At 33.5% G+C, this 15,121-nt stretch overlaps 1 protein-coding gene across 1 annotated transcript in view; it reads left to right on the top strand.

Moving 5' to 3' along the window:
- The window catches only part of LOC108688369, a 135,299-nt gene that overhangs the window by 112,884 nt on the left and 7,294 nt on the right, over positions 1 to 15,121 (top strand). The window contains exons 5-7 of the mRNA XM_018194609.1: positions 852 to 976; positions 1,992 to 2,199; positions 6,412 to 6,523. Coding sequence (XP_018050098.1) covers positions 852 to 976; positions 1,992 to 2,199; positions 6,412 to 6,523 — 445 coding nt within the window. The remainder of the gene's footprint in view (positions 1 to 851; positions 977 to 1,991; positions 2,200 to 6,411; positions 6,524 to 15,121) is intronic.

Raw genomic sequence — 15,121 nt, 5'->3', positions numbered from 1 at the left:
ACAAAAATTGCAAAATGATAGAGGACTTTTTGTTTCAGTTTTTTATTAGGAATAGCACTATATGATTAGTAAGCGTTATTTCAGTTATACCCTGTATATTCATGAATTTTGTGTTTCCACTTTATATGAATTTAAAAATAAAGAGAATCGTAACTGCAGGAACTAACATCTAAAATTCGCTTTTATTTATTCATTTGAACCTGAAACTTTCCGAGAAGCGTATAGATAAAGAAGAAAGCACATTTACGTGCCGTTATTCCGTGTCGTCGATCGTAATTACCGGGACGCAGTAATACACGGCCGTTACACTCCGTGAGTAGCGTGGCGCTTCGATTATGAATAAAACATGCACTTACAAAACACCATTCCATCGCTCTTCCCTTTATTCGCTCGATATACCGGAAAGAGTACGTCGTCGTTCGTGACGGGCAGGATTCTATGCACGCGTCGTGCGGCCAGGGGCCATTTGTACGTGTCGCCGTTTTTTGCCGGTCGCATTGTCGGGAAGCCGGGGCAATTGGGAGACGGCCGTCGATCTTCCGTGTGCCAGCAGGGCGCGTTTAATAAAGTTAATATCACCTCCGGTAATATAGTAAACGGTGGTAAGCGGCGGACAATTAATAGCGAGGATCGAAACTGTGTATCGTAAATATTGTTTGTACGTCATTTTTTTCTCATTCTTTCTCGGCGGATGTCAGAATGATAATTCGGAGGTAGAATGACAATCTACGTCTTGTTGCCTCGTGAGATAAAAGTAAATTTAAGGAACTGCGCAAGCTTTCTTCCGGTAGAAAGAAAGAAAATGGATGGAAATCAATTTAACAAAAGAGAATCTACGTTTTGTCTTGCAGAACTCTTTAGAAGCGCGGCAGAGGCTGGTCCTCTGGACATCGTAAAGCTTCGCAAGGGGGACAAGCTCCTCAATATTTCAACTCATCTACCGGCGAACACGCCCGACACGCCTTACGTTCTTCAGGTACTTTATTTAAATTTTTATTTCTACGTAATTAATCACATATTTGAGGAAATAGTTTCTGATAAGTTTTTTTTTGTAAAAAAGTTGGGCTCCGAAAGAAAGGCAAAGAGTTTCTTGTTTCTTATTCGAAGAAATTCGAAGAAAATTGTGGAAATAGTTTTCGATAAGTGCTTTTTGTGGAAGTCGTTCCGCGAAAAAGGCAAAAAGTTTCTTGGTTACTTATTTGAAAAAATTTGATGAATGAAAGAATTGTGTTCTTTCTATCAGATTTTACGGTAGGAACGACAAGTTTGAAATAAACGATGTCTAAATGATTTGAGTAATGAGCGTTTAATCTGTGCGTTGAACAATCATTGTATTATCCTTATATAATTAGCCTTATTATGTATTATTCGAATGTTGATGGCAAAGTTTATTATGAATTTATGGCGACTTTGGAAAAGAGTTTAAAACTTCGATTATTTTTCATAAATAACTTTTCGTTAACTTTCGTTTGTATACAGTTTTTTTACATATTTATGAGGATATCTATGTTTGTTAAGAATGTAAAATTCATTTGATAATAAAATACAAAAGACACTTTTCCTGATCATGATAAATACGCATAGATTTGTATCTTAATGCTTATAAATTTTTTGTATCTTATAATCTTGATAGAAAAATTCAAGTAGAGTTAGAATGTAAAATTTCACGATACATACATAATGAATATAAAACTGTCTAATTTAATTGAACTCTTAATTTTATTAATATCTTTCTCATATTTTCAAATATAATTTTTATCTTATTTTGTAATATTTCATAAAATTGTAAACAAAAATTATCAAAAAGTGTTCAATTACATAAATAGTTTATTGATGAACAAATAAATGAATTAATCTATCTTAAATCTTAATGATTCAAGGACAAATGCACGATATTATTTTAGATAAAAAATATGTTAATTTTCTTTTACACAAAATATTCTAAACGCGCATGGAATACATTTCTCGTACTTAGCTGGTTGCTTTTTAAGATCGTCGGTGCTCATCCCGCTTCTTCTGGGGTTATCGAGGCGGAGGTACTTTGGGCTTTAGAGAGGCGTGTGGCGGCTTTAGAGCGGCAACTACGAGAACATCAGGAAGCTTTATATGCCACACCCTCTCTCGCTCTACGAGAACTCAAACGCCAAGTGGACAGTTTCAAGAACAAATTGGAGAACAATGATCAGCTGAGCTGGCTTAGTAAGTGTAACCACATACTTCGTTCCTGCATTTAAAGTCTTCCTGTTATGCGTAAGTCTCTGGCAGATTTATTTCAGGGAAATTCTGCAAATGTCATATCAAAAATTAATAGAACTTGTGAGATATTTTTATTGTATTTCCTTGTAACTTTTTAACGTGACGATATAATTTATTTCCAAAGATTAAATTTAATTATATTACAAGCAGCTTATAACATATAATTCTAAAATTTATTACATTACACAACAATATTTTTCATACGTGCGATTTTGGCTTTTATGTAAAATTTTTAGGTATTATTATAACGAGTTAAATTTGTAATTTGATATAATTTATAATTCGATAATCATCACTTCTAATTTTGACGACAATGATCAGCTTTAATAAGTAACATGTACAAAACTTCTGGAAATAAGTTTCGTAATTGAACTTCGTAATCGGATTTCGCGGTGACCGTAATGGTAAAATGAATGGGATAATCCAGCGAAACGGAGAAATTCGAAATAATGTCTTATTTCTGACATTAAATTAGCAAACATTAGCGAAATGAAATACTCTGGTCGTCTGCGGGTGGCTGTCATTATTCGTCAAATGATTGCACCTATGGATCTGTGGTCCATTATCGTAATGCATCGAAGTGCACGCTACTGTTAAAATTAATTTATTGTTGCGGCATTACTCTTTCATGTTAAATTCGAGAATGGATGTCTATATATTGGTGTACCGATACAGAAAATATGATAGTTTCTATATTCTACAGGATATGAGGAATTTTTGTTTTATTGTCTCATATAGTGAAAAGAAAATGAAATTGAGGATAAATATGGACATTGTTGAAGCAAAGTGCTATGCTATATTTTTCTTCCTTTTCAATCCGTTCTTTCGAGTTCAATTCATTGTTTAAGTATTCTCTTTAACGAAATCTCGAGTAAAAAGTAGTACAAAAATTTTAGTAACGTTACAATTCAGAGAGATGAAAATGTAAGGAATATCCTCGTTCATTTTAAATAGTTTTCGTATTGCATTATTAAAGATTATTTTGTATGTTATCCCCCCCCCCCTCTCCAATCCTCGATAATAATTTTAACACAAAAGCTGTATTGATATTTTAGTTTAATGCAAGTCTAAATTGCTCACAAATTCTTTGCTCTCGACAACTCGGAAACATTTGGAAATTGAATTATCATGCAACACGGCTTTCAACGAATTGAAAAATTTGTTGCTATTTAGATACACAAATAATTGCCCACTAATTCCGAACATAAGTCTGTTTTCTGTTCCAGACTGCATTAGAACTCTCTTTCTCGTTTTCGACAAATATCAAATATATACCTTTCTTAGATTTCTTGCTTAGGCACTTCAAAAAGTGCACACTAATTCAGCTACAGAAAGCAGACCTATAGTACAATTAAATAATAGCTAAGGAAATTACACTTGTTAAAACAATTATATATTGGGCAATTTTATTGCCTATCGATAAAATCGAAAGATATCTCGGCAATTTTCACTATAATGTGCAAATAATTCTAAACAAATAAATAAATAAATTTAATAAATAATAATGAGGCTCTGTAAGTATAAAACAATATAGGCAAAAGAAGGGCAGAAGGGCTAATATTTTTAGTAGCAAAAGAAATTTAATTTAATTTAAATCATAAAATTCATATAATAATAACAATGAATAAAAACATACATTTATCTTCAATAAAAGAATGTACAAACAAATATTTTTACTCCTATGGGGGTCACTCTTGTCACCAGTCGTTGCAGATATGGTTATGCAGGACTTCGAAGAAATTGCGATTGGAATGCTACCTGTTCGATTGTTATTTTATTATTCGATAGACGATATTATTTTGGCTGCTCCGTATGAAAATGTTGGTGATATCTTGGTTTTTAATTCACACTACAGTTCACTATGGAAATTGGCATTGATGGAAAAATAAGTTTTTGAATACCATGTTAATCATAGAAGAACGGAGTCTTATTTTTGACGTATATTGTAAAGCAACTTTTTCCGGTAGATTCTTTAATTTCTATTCACACCATCGGCTTCGTCACAAAAGAGGTATAATTTATGAAGTAGATAAGATTTTTCGTTTGTGTCATGAAGATTTCAACAAGATAATTTAATTGACGCTGTTAATATTTTTTTAAATAATGGATGTCCTCTACCTTTTATTTTCTCGACCATTCATAATAGAATTAAATTTCAACAATATTTATAGTTTGAATAGTAATAACGATAGAACAATTTTTTACTATTCCATGTGTTAATACAATATCTGAAAGATTTACACTTATTGTTAACATATTTAATTGCAAATTAGCTTTTACCATCTCTAACACATTAAAAAATTTCATAAAAAGAGGAAAGAATAAGCTGAAATATGTACATGATCAAAATGTAGTTTACAAAATATCTTGTTGTTGAGGATTGTGATGTTAGTTACATTGGTCAGACTAAAAGATAGTTAAAGACTAGACTGCACGAACATGTTTCAGATATTAATATAAGTTTAAAATCTCCATTCCAATCTCGGTGATTTCTAACCATCGTATGGAGGAGAATCACAACTTTAAATGGGATAAAGTGGATATATTAGATATAGAACCTTCATACAATAAAAGATTAATATCTGAAATTGTACATATTAAGAAACAGAAACATGGAATAAACAGATAAAACGGATTCTTTGTCTGAATAGTATTCTGATTTTATAATATTTCTCTTTTTCCCTCCTAATATTTTCCTTTTTTTTCCCCTTTGTTGTCGTTTTGAAGTGTTTTTCTTTCTCGACATTACATTATCAGATGTCATGGAAGTCAGATGTTCTTTACTTTTGCAAATTTGCTTCAATTAATAACTAATGTATTCTACCACTATGGATTACCATCTTTCTGCGTTTTCTCTCTCTTTTTTTTTATTGATGGACTCTCAACACATTTAATAATAACACATTTAATATAACTGACAAGGTACATCATTTTATTATATATATTATTAATTTGTATGTGTCAAGTATTAATTTTTCTTTTGTTCATGATCGCTTTCTAGAGTATTATTTTCTTATTACTTTGATTTCCGATATAATTGACTCGCAGCGCACTACACAAAATGAAGAATATTTTAGAATTATAACGAGTTTTGTAATATTATATATATTTGTTTTATAGCGATGTTTGAATAAGTTTACCGCAACATTGAGAATGACTCGAGTGGAATCGAAACGTATGTTTTTCCTTTGTTATTATTTATTATATGAATTTTATGATCTAAATTAAAGATTTTTTGCTACTAAAAATAAATAAATAATGAATAGGAAAAGATAACATACAGTAAGAAATAACAAAAATCATAATAATTTGAAACGTGATATGCTTTCTTTCAACATTTTAGTGAAGTATCTCCGATTTATTGTAAAAGATTAATCTTAAGAAGTATGTGCGTGTCTCAACTTAACTTTTTCAATGTAATTGTGGCGATAACTTTTCTTTTTGAGATTTTATGTCCCATACTGAATCGAACTTTACGTTGAAATAGGTCGGTCATCTCGGTCAGATATAAAAGTTCGTGAGAGATTTTATGACGCCGCCCGATCTGAGACCAGCGACGGATAAACGAGCGGATAAACAGCGGCATGCTTGGCCGCTGAATAAATATTTGTCCATGCAAGGAATCGTTCCAGCTATTCCTATCTTCAATTTCTAGTCTGAGCTCATATAGAAGTTGATTCAAGCGTGGACGAACAAAAACATTCCGCGCTTATATGGCCGTTATATTAATCACTATCTCAACCTTCTTTCGTTATCTTTTGATTGGATGTGAGTCGGAGTTATTTGCATATCGTAGAAACTTAATTCAGAAAACTTCGTAATCTGCACTTTTATTACGTGTGCATTTTATTTCTGTGTAATTTCATTCTTTACAAAATTTGTGCTAAGAGAGGATAGAAAATTTTTTAAGAATCCGCCGATAAAGGGAAAGCCGGTGAAACTGGGACGGGACGTGTATAGACAACTTTTAGCACATGAAACTCTCCTTAAATCTTGTTATGACGTGAAATGACGTAGAGTTTGCGAAAAATTGCTCCGGTGTCCTGCGTTCCATCTTCGATGTTCCTTCACGATCCTTTGTTGTATGGCATAGTTCCTGCCGCAAAAACTCAAAACTTTCCAAGAGCTTAATCTGGATATCTCTATCTTCCGCAGGTTTCTACAAGCTTCCGGAACCCATCTATATGGAATCCTGCCGCAGATTGCAGTATCGTCGGAAGAGTGATAGCATGAAGCGGAAAGTTCGGGAGAAGTTCCTCAATATCTGGTGAGTTAATTAAGATTGTATCATCTAATCGCTAAAACTGTACGTGACGCAAACTGTACGTTTCTCCTTCATTGTTATGGGATTCTCCTTTAATAAACGATAACTAAAATTCTTGCACACACGTATATAAATAAACTAACGTGTCAAACCTGACACGTCAATAAGAAAGCTTTAACAAAAATAAATTTCATATTTCCGCGAATAAAATTGCACAAGGCGTCGTTGAGAACGCCGTTATCGCTGATAGCGGAAAAATTTCTTATCGACGTACTTTTATCCACACTAAGCCAGCATGGATCTTCCATACCTTAATACCGATATTACGTGGGCAGGATCGCCAATGCGGGGTTTCCGCGGCATGTTCGATCGAAGTGCCAACAGGCTGGTTGTGTCGGACAAGCCATCAGCGACTGTAGTGCCGCGGCCGATGATTAAGCGGCTGCGATAATCCTATCCTATTAAGCAGCAATATGCCGCTGTTTCCAGTTACATTGTCATCCAATAGCGATCCGATCGACCCACCGTTCTCTACTCTGGGTGTAATGCGAGAACCCCCCGCGTTCCCCAAGTCATTGTGATTAAACATCGATGTACGGCGCGTGCATTGATCGTCTATCGCGCATGCCATGCAGCTAAAAACGCGATCCAACTTCGAAGATTAATTAGCTAAGGTAAAAAGTAAATGTTATTCAACAAATATACAACGCGCTGGAGATTTCGCTGTTGTATGCAAGGTATTTCATCATTCGCGCCTGTCTTTTTACTCTTGAACTTCTCCAATTGATTTATAATAGATCTATATCTCAATATCGAAAAATCATAGAACGTTTTGTATTGATATCATGGCAGAAATACCTAAACAAATTTTAACGTTTTCCAATGAGAAAATCAAGTTGATGTAATATTAATGATTAATATTAATTATTCATTATTTAGTTTTTTGGTTAGCCGACAAATTTCAAAAGAGGAATTGTGATAATTAAATTAATAATTGATAATTAATTATTAATTTCTCATTAGAGCATTTCTAGGTAATACATATGTATATAATGTGTTAATATTTATTTGGAGCAATCGATTCATTTATTATAAAACGAATGAGAGATAGGAGATAAACAAGCCATAATAATGATAAAGCCATATTGCAATTGCTATTGAAATATCCTCTATTGAAGTTCCTAGTCAATAAAGCATCCATTGATGGCTTAATTTACCACGTTGAATGTCGGAGATCAAAGGATGCGGTGCGGAAATTAATTATGAAGCGATGTAGAAAGTATGGAGAATTTACGAGGGACAATTATCGGGAAATTAGGAATAAACAATTCGCCGGGAGTAAAATTAATCGATTTGCTGAAATATCAGCAAGATCGCTGAGAATAAAGTATTGATCAGCAACTCCTTTGAAGCAACGGTGAAGATAAACAATCAATCTCTCGACACATCGTAAAGTCTCATCACGCAAAACAGTCATGCGGCGCGTCCCTGAATACCTATCTCTATTCTATAGTTCTCCTAGTTTACGTTTTCTTTATTCAATATTATATACCTTTTTTTAATTAAAAATTTTTTAATTAAAAACGGATTTATACTTACGCGTCGTAATATCTTAAATAGATAAAAGCGGCATGCAATGTGAAATACGTTTAATAAAATATAGATTGTGATATTAATCATGGCGACAAGGTATTTTAACGCATGAATTTTTATTGCGAAAGGTATGTGCGAAAGCTTTTTTAATTTCGCTAGCTTAAATGAAAGTGGCGCTATTCGGATTTTCATATTCGAAATCTTCTCGCACGTATTTGGCGGTATTTTCTTGCGCGTAGGATATATTACGCAGATGTTCAATATTGTGAATCAGTATTATCGAGGACATACACATCGCAAACAAGAATCGAAAGACGGATAGATGGTAAATGTTGATTGATTTGTGCTGATACAAGCGTGGACTGATGAAACCCCGATGATGGGCGAAGTTTGTGTCCACTTGCGAGAGCATTACTATTAACAGTTCGGCGACTAATAAATCTCAGAAAAGGTTGACATATCGAGATTTGTGCTGTCTAAAACAGATGGTTCGTTAAGATGCATCTGCAATGCAAGTGATAGATATTTATCTCTAACGAAAATTGCGAAATTGGAATAAAAAATAAATTTATTTTGAAAAAACTGAACATGCACGAAAAAATGGAAAAACAATAACAAAAAGCTTTATGATAAATATATTTTAAAAATACATTTTTATTACGTTTTTATTTCTAAAAGAATTACGTTAATTATTATAGAGGAAACGCAAACGTTAAAATTATTATTGTAAAATTATTATTGTAATTTTAAATTATTATTGTAAAATTATTACTGGAATATTGAAATATTATTGCAATTTCTCTATATTCGTACTATAGATTTTGTAAAAAGAACATTGTTAGAACAACAATTCTTTGTCAACATCAAATCAATCTGGAAGATGTAAATTATTTTCCCATTCCACATAAAGAATATTTGACAATTCAATTGTACAGATACAACTTGGAAACGCAAAGTAACTTCAAAGTGTTTCGAACGTGTGAATCGTTTATTATACGATGATCCAATGACAGATATAAAATAATTTAGTTTGCACACTCAGTGGTATAAAACTCATTGTTGACCAGACGTCGAAATACTACTACGAATTGATTCTATTATTAAAGCCGTATTATTAAATCTGTCAGACTTGATCTAACACAAGTTATATGTTGACATTGGCAATATCATATTAACATTGCGTCCGTCTGGTTTTATTTAACTAACAGAGAAGGGCACGTTCAGCGTAAACGTAAGAAAGATGGGAATAAAATATGTGCGTAAGTAACGACGCGGAATATGAGTCACGTTATTGCATTTCCTCTAGCTCGGATAACCGTAAAATGAAATGTATTACCTTAAAATTGAATCATACAATGTGCACGCGACTTTTCGATATTGGACGTGGATTTAGCGAAATAAGAGTTACGGATGCATAAACGTGCATTTGAGTCGCTTTTTAACGAATACGTAATAAAATTCATATAACTTATAAAGCGTTAATGAATCTCAGAGAGAATTCCAATATTTTAATTTCGCGAGAATCGTAGTAGAAGCAATTGAATCGTTTATGGCTTATAAACTCGCAAATAATCGACGAACGCGTATTTTACATCTCCAATTACAAGTTACTTGTGCGAATGCGTTTCCCGAGAAATATCTGCATCTATTATTAATTTAATTAGAAAGCTTATTTCATTCTGCTTTTTTTCTCTGAATTCTTTTATTTAGCTTTGCTGGATATTTCCACTTATACAATATTTGATAATTATATAATACTTAACAGAAATTAGCTACTTAATTATACAAATTGATTTTAATATATTGTATTTCTTTTCTCTTTACCTCTTTAAATTATATAATTTAAATTATAGAAATGTTTTTTGAGTATACAAATATTTTATCTAGAGAATTCCAATTTTCAGACTTAATTATTTTCTTAATTTAAATTTTGTTTTTTTAAATTTAATTTTTAACAAAATTACAGTTGCTTGAATTTTGAAGTTTGCAGCACTACGAATTTTGTTACACAACCTAATATTTATGTTTATATTAATTTATATTCAGGAAATGTTAAATTGTGTTAATAACATTTTCTGTTAAATGTATTTGACATTTAAGTTTTCACATAAATAGCATTAATGGCCATTACACGCTCGAGCTAGATTTTGCGATTGTGAAAGAGACAAGAAGTGGATTACATACAATGACGATATAATTCATTTTGTGTCATGATAAAAACCTTACAAGTTGATTGGTCACATTATGTTATCAGATTTTTTTATTTTGCCTCTATTGATATATACTTATTTCCGCGTATTCTGATGATTCTTAGCGTAAAATGAGAATTAATGACCTTGCTCGATTTTCTCCTCGCTAATAAAACCTCGTTTCTCTGGGTATCGTATATCTCTCCGGTTATATTTTTGTCATATTTCGAATTCCAAAAATATAGTTTATTGAGTCTGCCCATCCACGTGTCCGTCATAACACTGCGGAGTTAAAAATTGCACGGGAACAGCGCTGTCTTCGCGCGTCTGATTTCCTGTAAACAAAAACAAAGAAAATGAAAGACGCTGATGCGTTAGTTCGCATTACGCAAATAGGAAGTTTCCCGGCATAATTTCCGCGAATCTCATAGGTGGGATGCGCGACTCTGGTAAAGCGTGACGAGGTGCAGGGCGAGCCTCGGGTGCTTAAAATAGGGAACATACGCGGCCGTGTCGGGATGCCTCGGAATGCGGCTGTTACCTACTATAAGCCGTGCGTCTTGCATCCACAACCACGCCTTTTGCATCCTCTCCGTCTGGTTTGTGCGGGTCGACTTATTCCGCGCCCGGCGAAATATGCGATCTCGCCGTCACGTATCGAATATCAAAACGTATCGCGCTTGTGTGTATGCGCGGCAATGTGATTTCTCCGTGAAGACGGAGAATAAAACGAAGCGAATAAAGTACGACGGACTCGCAGATCGCCATTACTCTGAAATCTTCAAGGTGGCGATGAACGATAAGTAATTGGAGAACTTATTGTTAGATTCTCATTTATTTCGAAAAATTTATTTGCAAGTAATCGAAATTTATTTTTAATTAATTGGCTTTTAATTGTTGAAATTAAACATTTTTTTCTTTTTTTTCTCATATTTTTGGGATTAAATATACAAGATAATGAATGAGACTTTTATTTTATTTGTTATAAAATGTATATCTATTACAATTTATAATATGAATGTAGGAATGTAGGATTGTGAAAAAGAATTTCAATAAGTTTTCCAAGCTTTCGAGTGATGGGAAATCTTATTTAATACGTTTTTGCACTCAATTGCAATAGCTTACCCGAAAATTCGTAACACAGCAGAAATAACACGTCGTATTTGGGACGATGAGAATTCGGGTCGAGGAATTTTCATCCGACAACAGTCAGGCGAATAATTTTATCTGCTTATTCGTATCTCTCTTAACTGTTAGTTCAGATACAGTTTATTTTGCATTGCGCATCTCTCATTTTACCGTTTATCTTCAAATTTTATACGATATTTTTCATTTATTGCGATTTACAATCAAATATTTGTTGAGAACAGAGATACAAGTTTATCGCGTGATGCATGCGGTGAGATTATTGATTTCGGTCCCAGATACATCGGGTAATCCCGGAGTTGATGAATATACGAATGTATGTTTGCGGGATTTCGCAAACGCCATTTTATGTCTCGACAGCGGCGATGCAGAAACTTTGCTTCGCGGACTTAAATGCCTACCTGCAGGCGAAGACAATCCATGGCGTTTAATTAAACGAACGTTGGAACGTCAATCCGTTGGATGGAGTTAAGTCTACTACTTGCAAGTAGACAATTAATTACCGATTTCATTTGATTGCAACACGATCGCGTGTTTGCAAGTCTCGATATATAATATAGGATATACATTGTTCCTAAATTGTTTATTCCACATTGAATGCGTTGCAGAAGTATTGATTTGTTTCATGTTATGAGATATTTCACTGACTATCCGCAAATACATTGAGAGAAATGAGTTTGATATTTGTGACTACAATTGTACAAATAATAAAAAAATTATGGTTGAAAGCTTCCTTTTTATAATTATTACTGCTGTTAGTAATAATAATTATATATATTTATTTTCTACCAAAATAATATATAATTGGCACAAAAAATGACGATAAATTATAGTTATATGTATTATGATAATTGCAATTTTTTTTTCCTCAATATGCTTGTTCATATTTCTCTTAACTTTTTATGAATATGAAAGCGATTTTCTAGTTTCCGATTAATTTTGGTCGATATTATTGTAGCAGGAATTTGATAATTTTAGTTGCTTACTGGTCCAATTGTTCTTCGTTAAATATCTTGAAATTTGTTTTCTAAATGAAGCTTATTACTGCGAAGCATTAAATTGCAGATATCCCGACCATATTACATCAGTAATCAAGCTATTGTATTACACTCGTGGTATTATAACAACAATTGTTGTACATTCGTGTAAAATTACTGTACGTATTCTATTAACGGATCGTATTAGCCAAATTGGAAGAGTTACTAATTAACAAATTGCACCGCGCAAATTATGCCTGCAGACACAAATATTGGGTAATTTGTACCTTTTTGCAAAATACGTATCTGAATACAAGAATATACATGTATCACGATCTGTAATGAAAATTTTGATTCATCAAATGAAGCAGGAGAGAAAATAGACCTGCCAATAAAGCGAAGATCAAAGATGATACTTCGACCTTTACCGCCCTGACGTCAAGGTTTCTTTCTCGCACATACAAGGCAGAAGTAACGTCGTACATGTGAGAAATGTCCTTTACGTCACTCGTCCGTCCATCAAAATGTCTCGTCGAGCTGACTTGCCCGAGGATGCGTTTGCAAACGCAATTAAACGCGAACGTGCTCGCGTAGCGAGTAACTATCGCCTCGCGTAGGACTCTACTCAACTTTCCACACCGTTGCGATCGTGCCAGATTGCGAATCGATATAGCGATATCGCATTGAAATGAGAAGCGTCATTCTATGAACTTGGAGCCGATATCTCATCAGTAAATTCGACCGTGCAAGATATTGCGGCGGTAATTGTAGTTCACTGAAATGTTAACTTTCTCAAGTTATTTTCAAGAAGGCGACGTATTATGAGGAAAGAATGTTTTTCACGTTTTTTAGTAAAAAGAATTCATTTAAATAGCCAATTTAAGCGTAAAAAATAAAATGATTAATAATTTAGAAACTACTTATTCTTACTATTATTACTTTTGGGAACTTTTTATTATTTCAGTATCATTTTACTTACATTTTTTCTGTGTAATAAAAACAAGGATGAAAAAGAATTATAAAAAAAGAAAATTGTATAAGAATAAAATAGCTATGTATATTTTGAATGCACTGTCACAACAGCTTTAGCTGAGATAAATTTGTAATGCTTTTTCAAATATTATATTTCTCCACATATTTGTGAACGAATAATTTTTTACTGATAACACTGATACAATATTTTTTAGAAAAAAAAAAAAAAAAAAAAACGTTTCTCTAAGAACTGCCTCAATGAAATCAATTGTTCAGTTATGTAAAATCCAGATTTTTTTATACAGTATTTATTATATTGTTGACGTAACACGGCAAATAAAACCGTGTGTGTTTTTGAAGCACCTTAATACGCGCATGTGATTCCACGAACTACATTAATACGGGACAAATCGGGCGCTATAAAGAGAGACCCTGAGGAACTTTAACCTTCCACCCTCGAGGGCTTTGGAGCATTTTATGAAGCACGTCGTACATTTAAAGCTGCGTGACATGCAGCTCGATCAAGAAAATCACGAGGCTTTTTTAATACTTTCAGCGCATCTCCGCTGTAGTTGTCTTTCACATAAAGAGCGGAAGAATATGATATTTAAGAAGATCGATATTCAACAATATCAATCCTCTGTAACAGACTTCATGCAAAGTCTTTATCTGTTCGTTTCTATCGACAGCTTCAAGGCTTGATTGTCTTTATCAATTCTCACCATGTCTCTCAGGAAGGTGACACAGTGTGTATCATGAATTTATGTATAATTTTTCAAGCTTGCCTTACAATTGCGAGAAAATTTTCTATTTTCCGATACTAGAATAGAGTAATTTCTGTACTTGTTCTGCGCGCGACTACTAAATCAGCGAGATTGAATACGCGTTTAATATGCGACATGAGAAATTAAAAAAAAATGTTCGTCGAAACAATTACGCGACGGAGTCTATCTTTTGCATATGCATCGCATATATATGCCTTTTGTCGTATTTGCAACGTAATTTGCTCCTTTATATTCATAGGGCGTATAGCGTGACGCAAGTGAAGCGATAAACTTGCGGTTCATTTGACTCGGAGGGCTTTAAAACATCCCGCCCGAAGAGCTATTATATGACTGAGATTCATTTACATACGCGGCACGTAATCTGATTATCGACTGACTAGGATGTTCGGGGGAATCAATATCAATATGAATATAATGCGAATATAATTCGACAACGAGCGCGAATGGAGCGTAGCAGGTAATGCAGTAAACCTTTAAATGCCATTATGATTTCGCGTCGCGCAAATGTACCGTGCGTTGTAAATTTTCATCCAGCAACTTTCAGGAATATTTCACGTCGCACAAAGTATAACAACATGATTATAGTTGACGTGGACACGTTAAACTTTGCCACTAATTAAACTTCCGTAATTCATCATCAGTCGAGGAGAAAGTTCTCGGAGAAAAATCAACAAATGGGTTATGAGCAGGGACCATAGATTTCCGAAGGAGATTTCCCAAAGTTTTCCTTCTCTCTCGCGAAGCCACGAAGTTATTTTGGCGGCTTAAGATGCCCAATCCTATTTCGCCTCGAAGTACATTCTTATGCAGATTCGAAGCAAGAGCGCTTGATCGTATTAATTCTCTGAATACTTATCTCAAGTAGCACAAGTACTTTATAATTTCATTAATATTGTCCCATTTTCACATTATAGTAAATTTTATTTTATAATTTTAAGA

Source organism: Atta colombica, unplaced genomic scaffold, assembly GCF_001594045.1.
Source record: "Atta colombica isolate Treedump-2 unplaced genomic scaffold, Acol1.0 scaffold229, whole genome shotgun sequence".
Classification (NCBI taxonomy): Eukaryota; Metazoa; Arthropoda; class Insecta; order Hymenoptera; family Formicidae; genus Atta; species Atta colombica.
The sequence above is the reverse complement of the archived record's forward strand: the minus strand, read 5'-3'. Positions and strand labels throughout refer to the sequence as shown.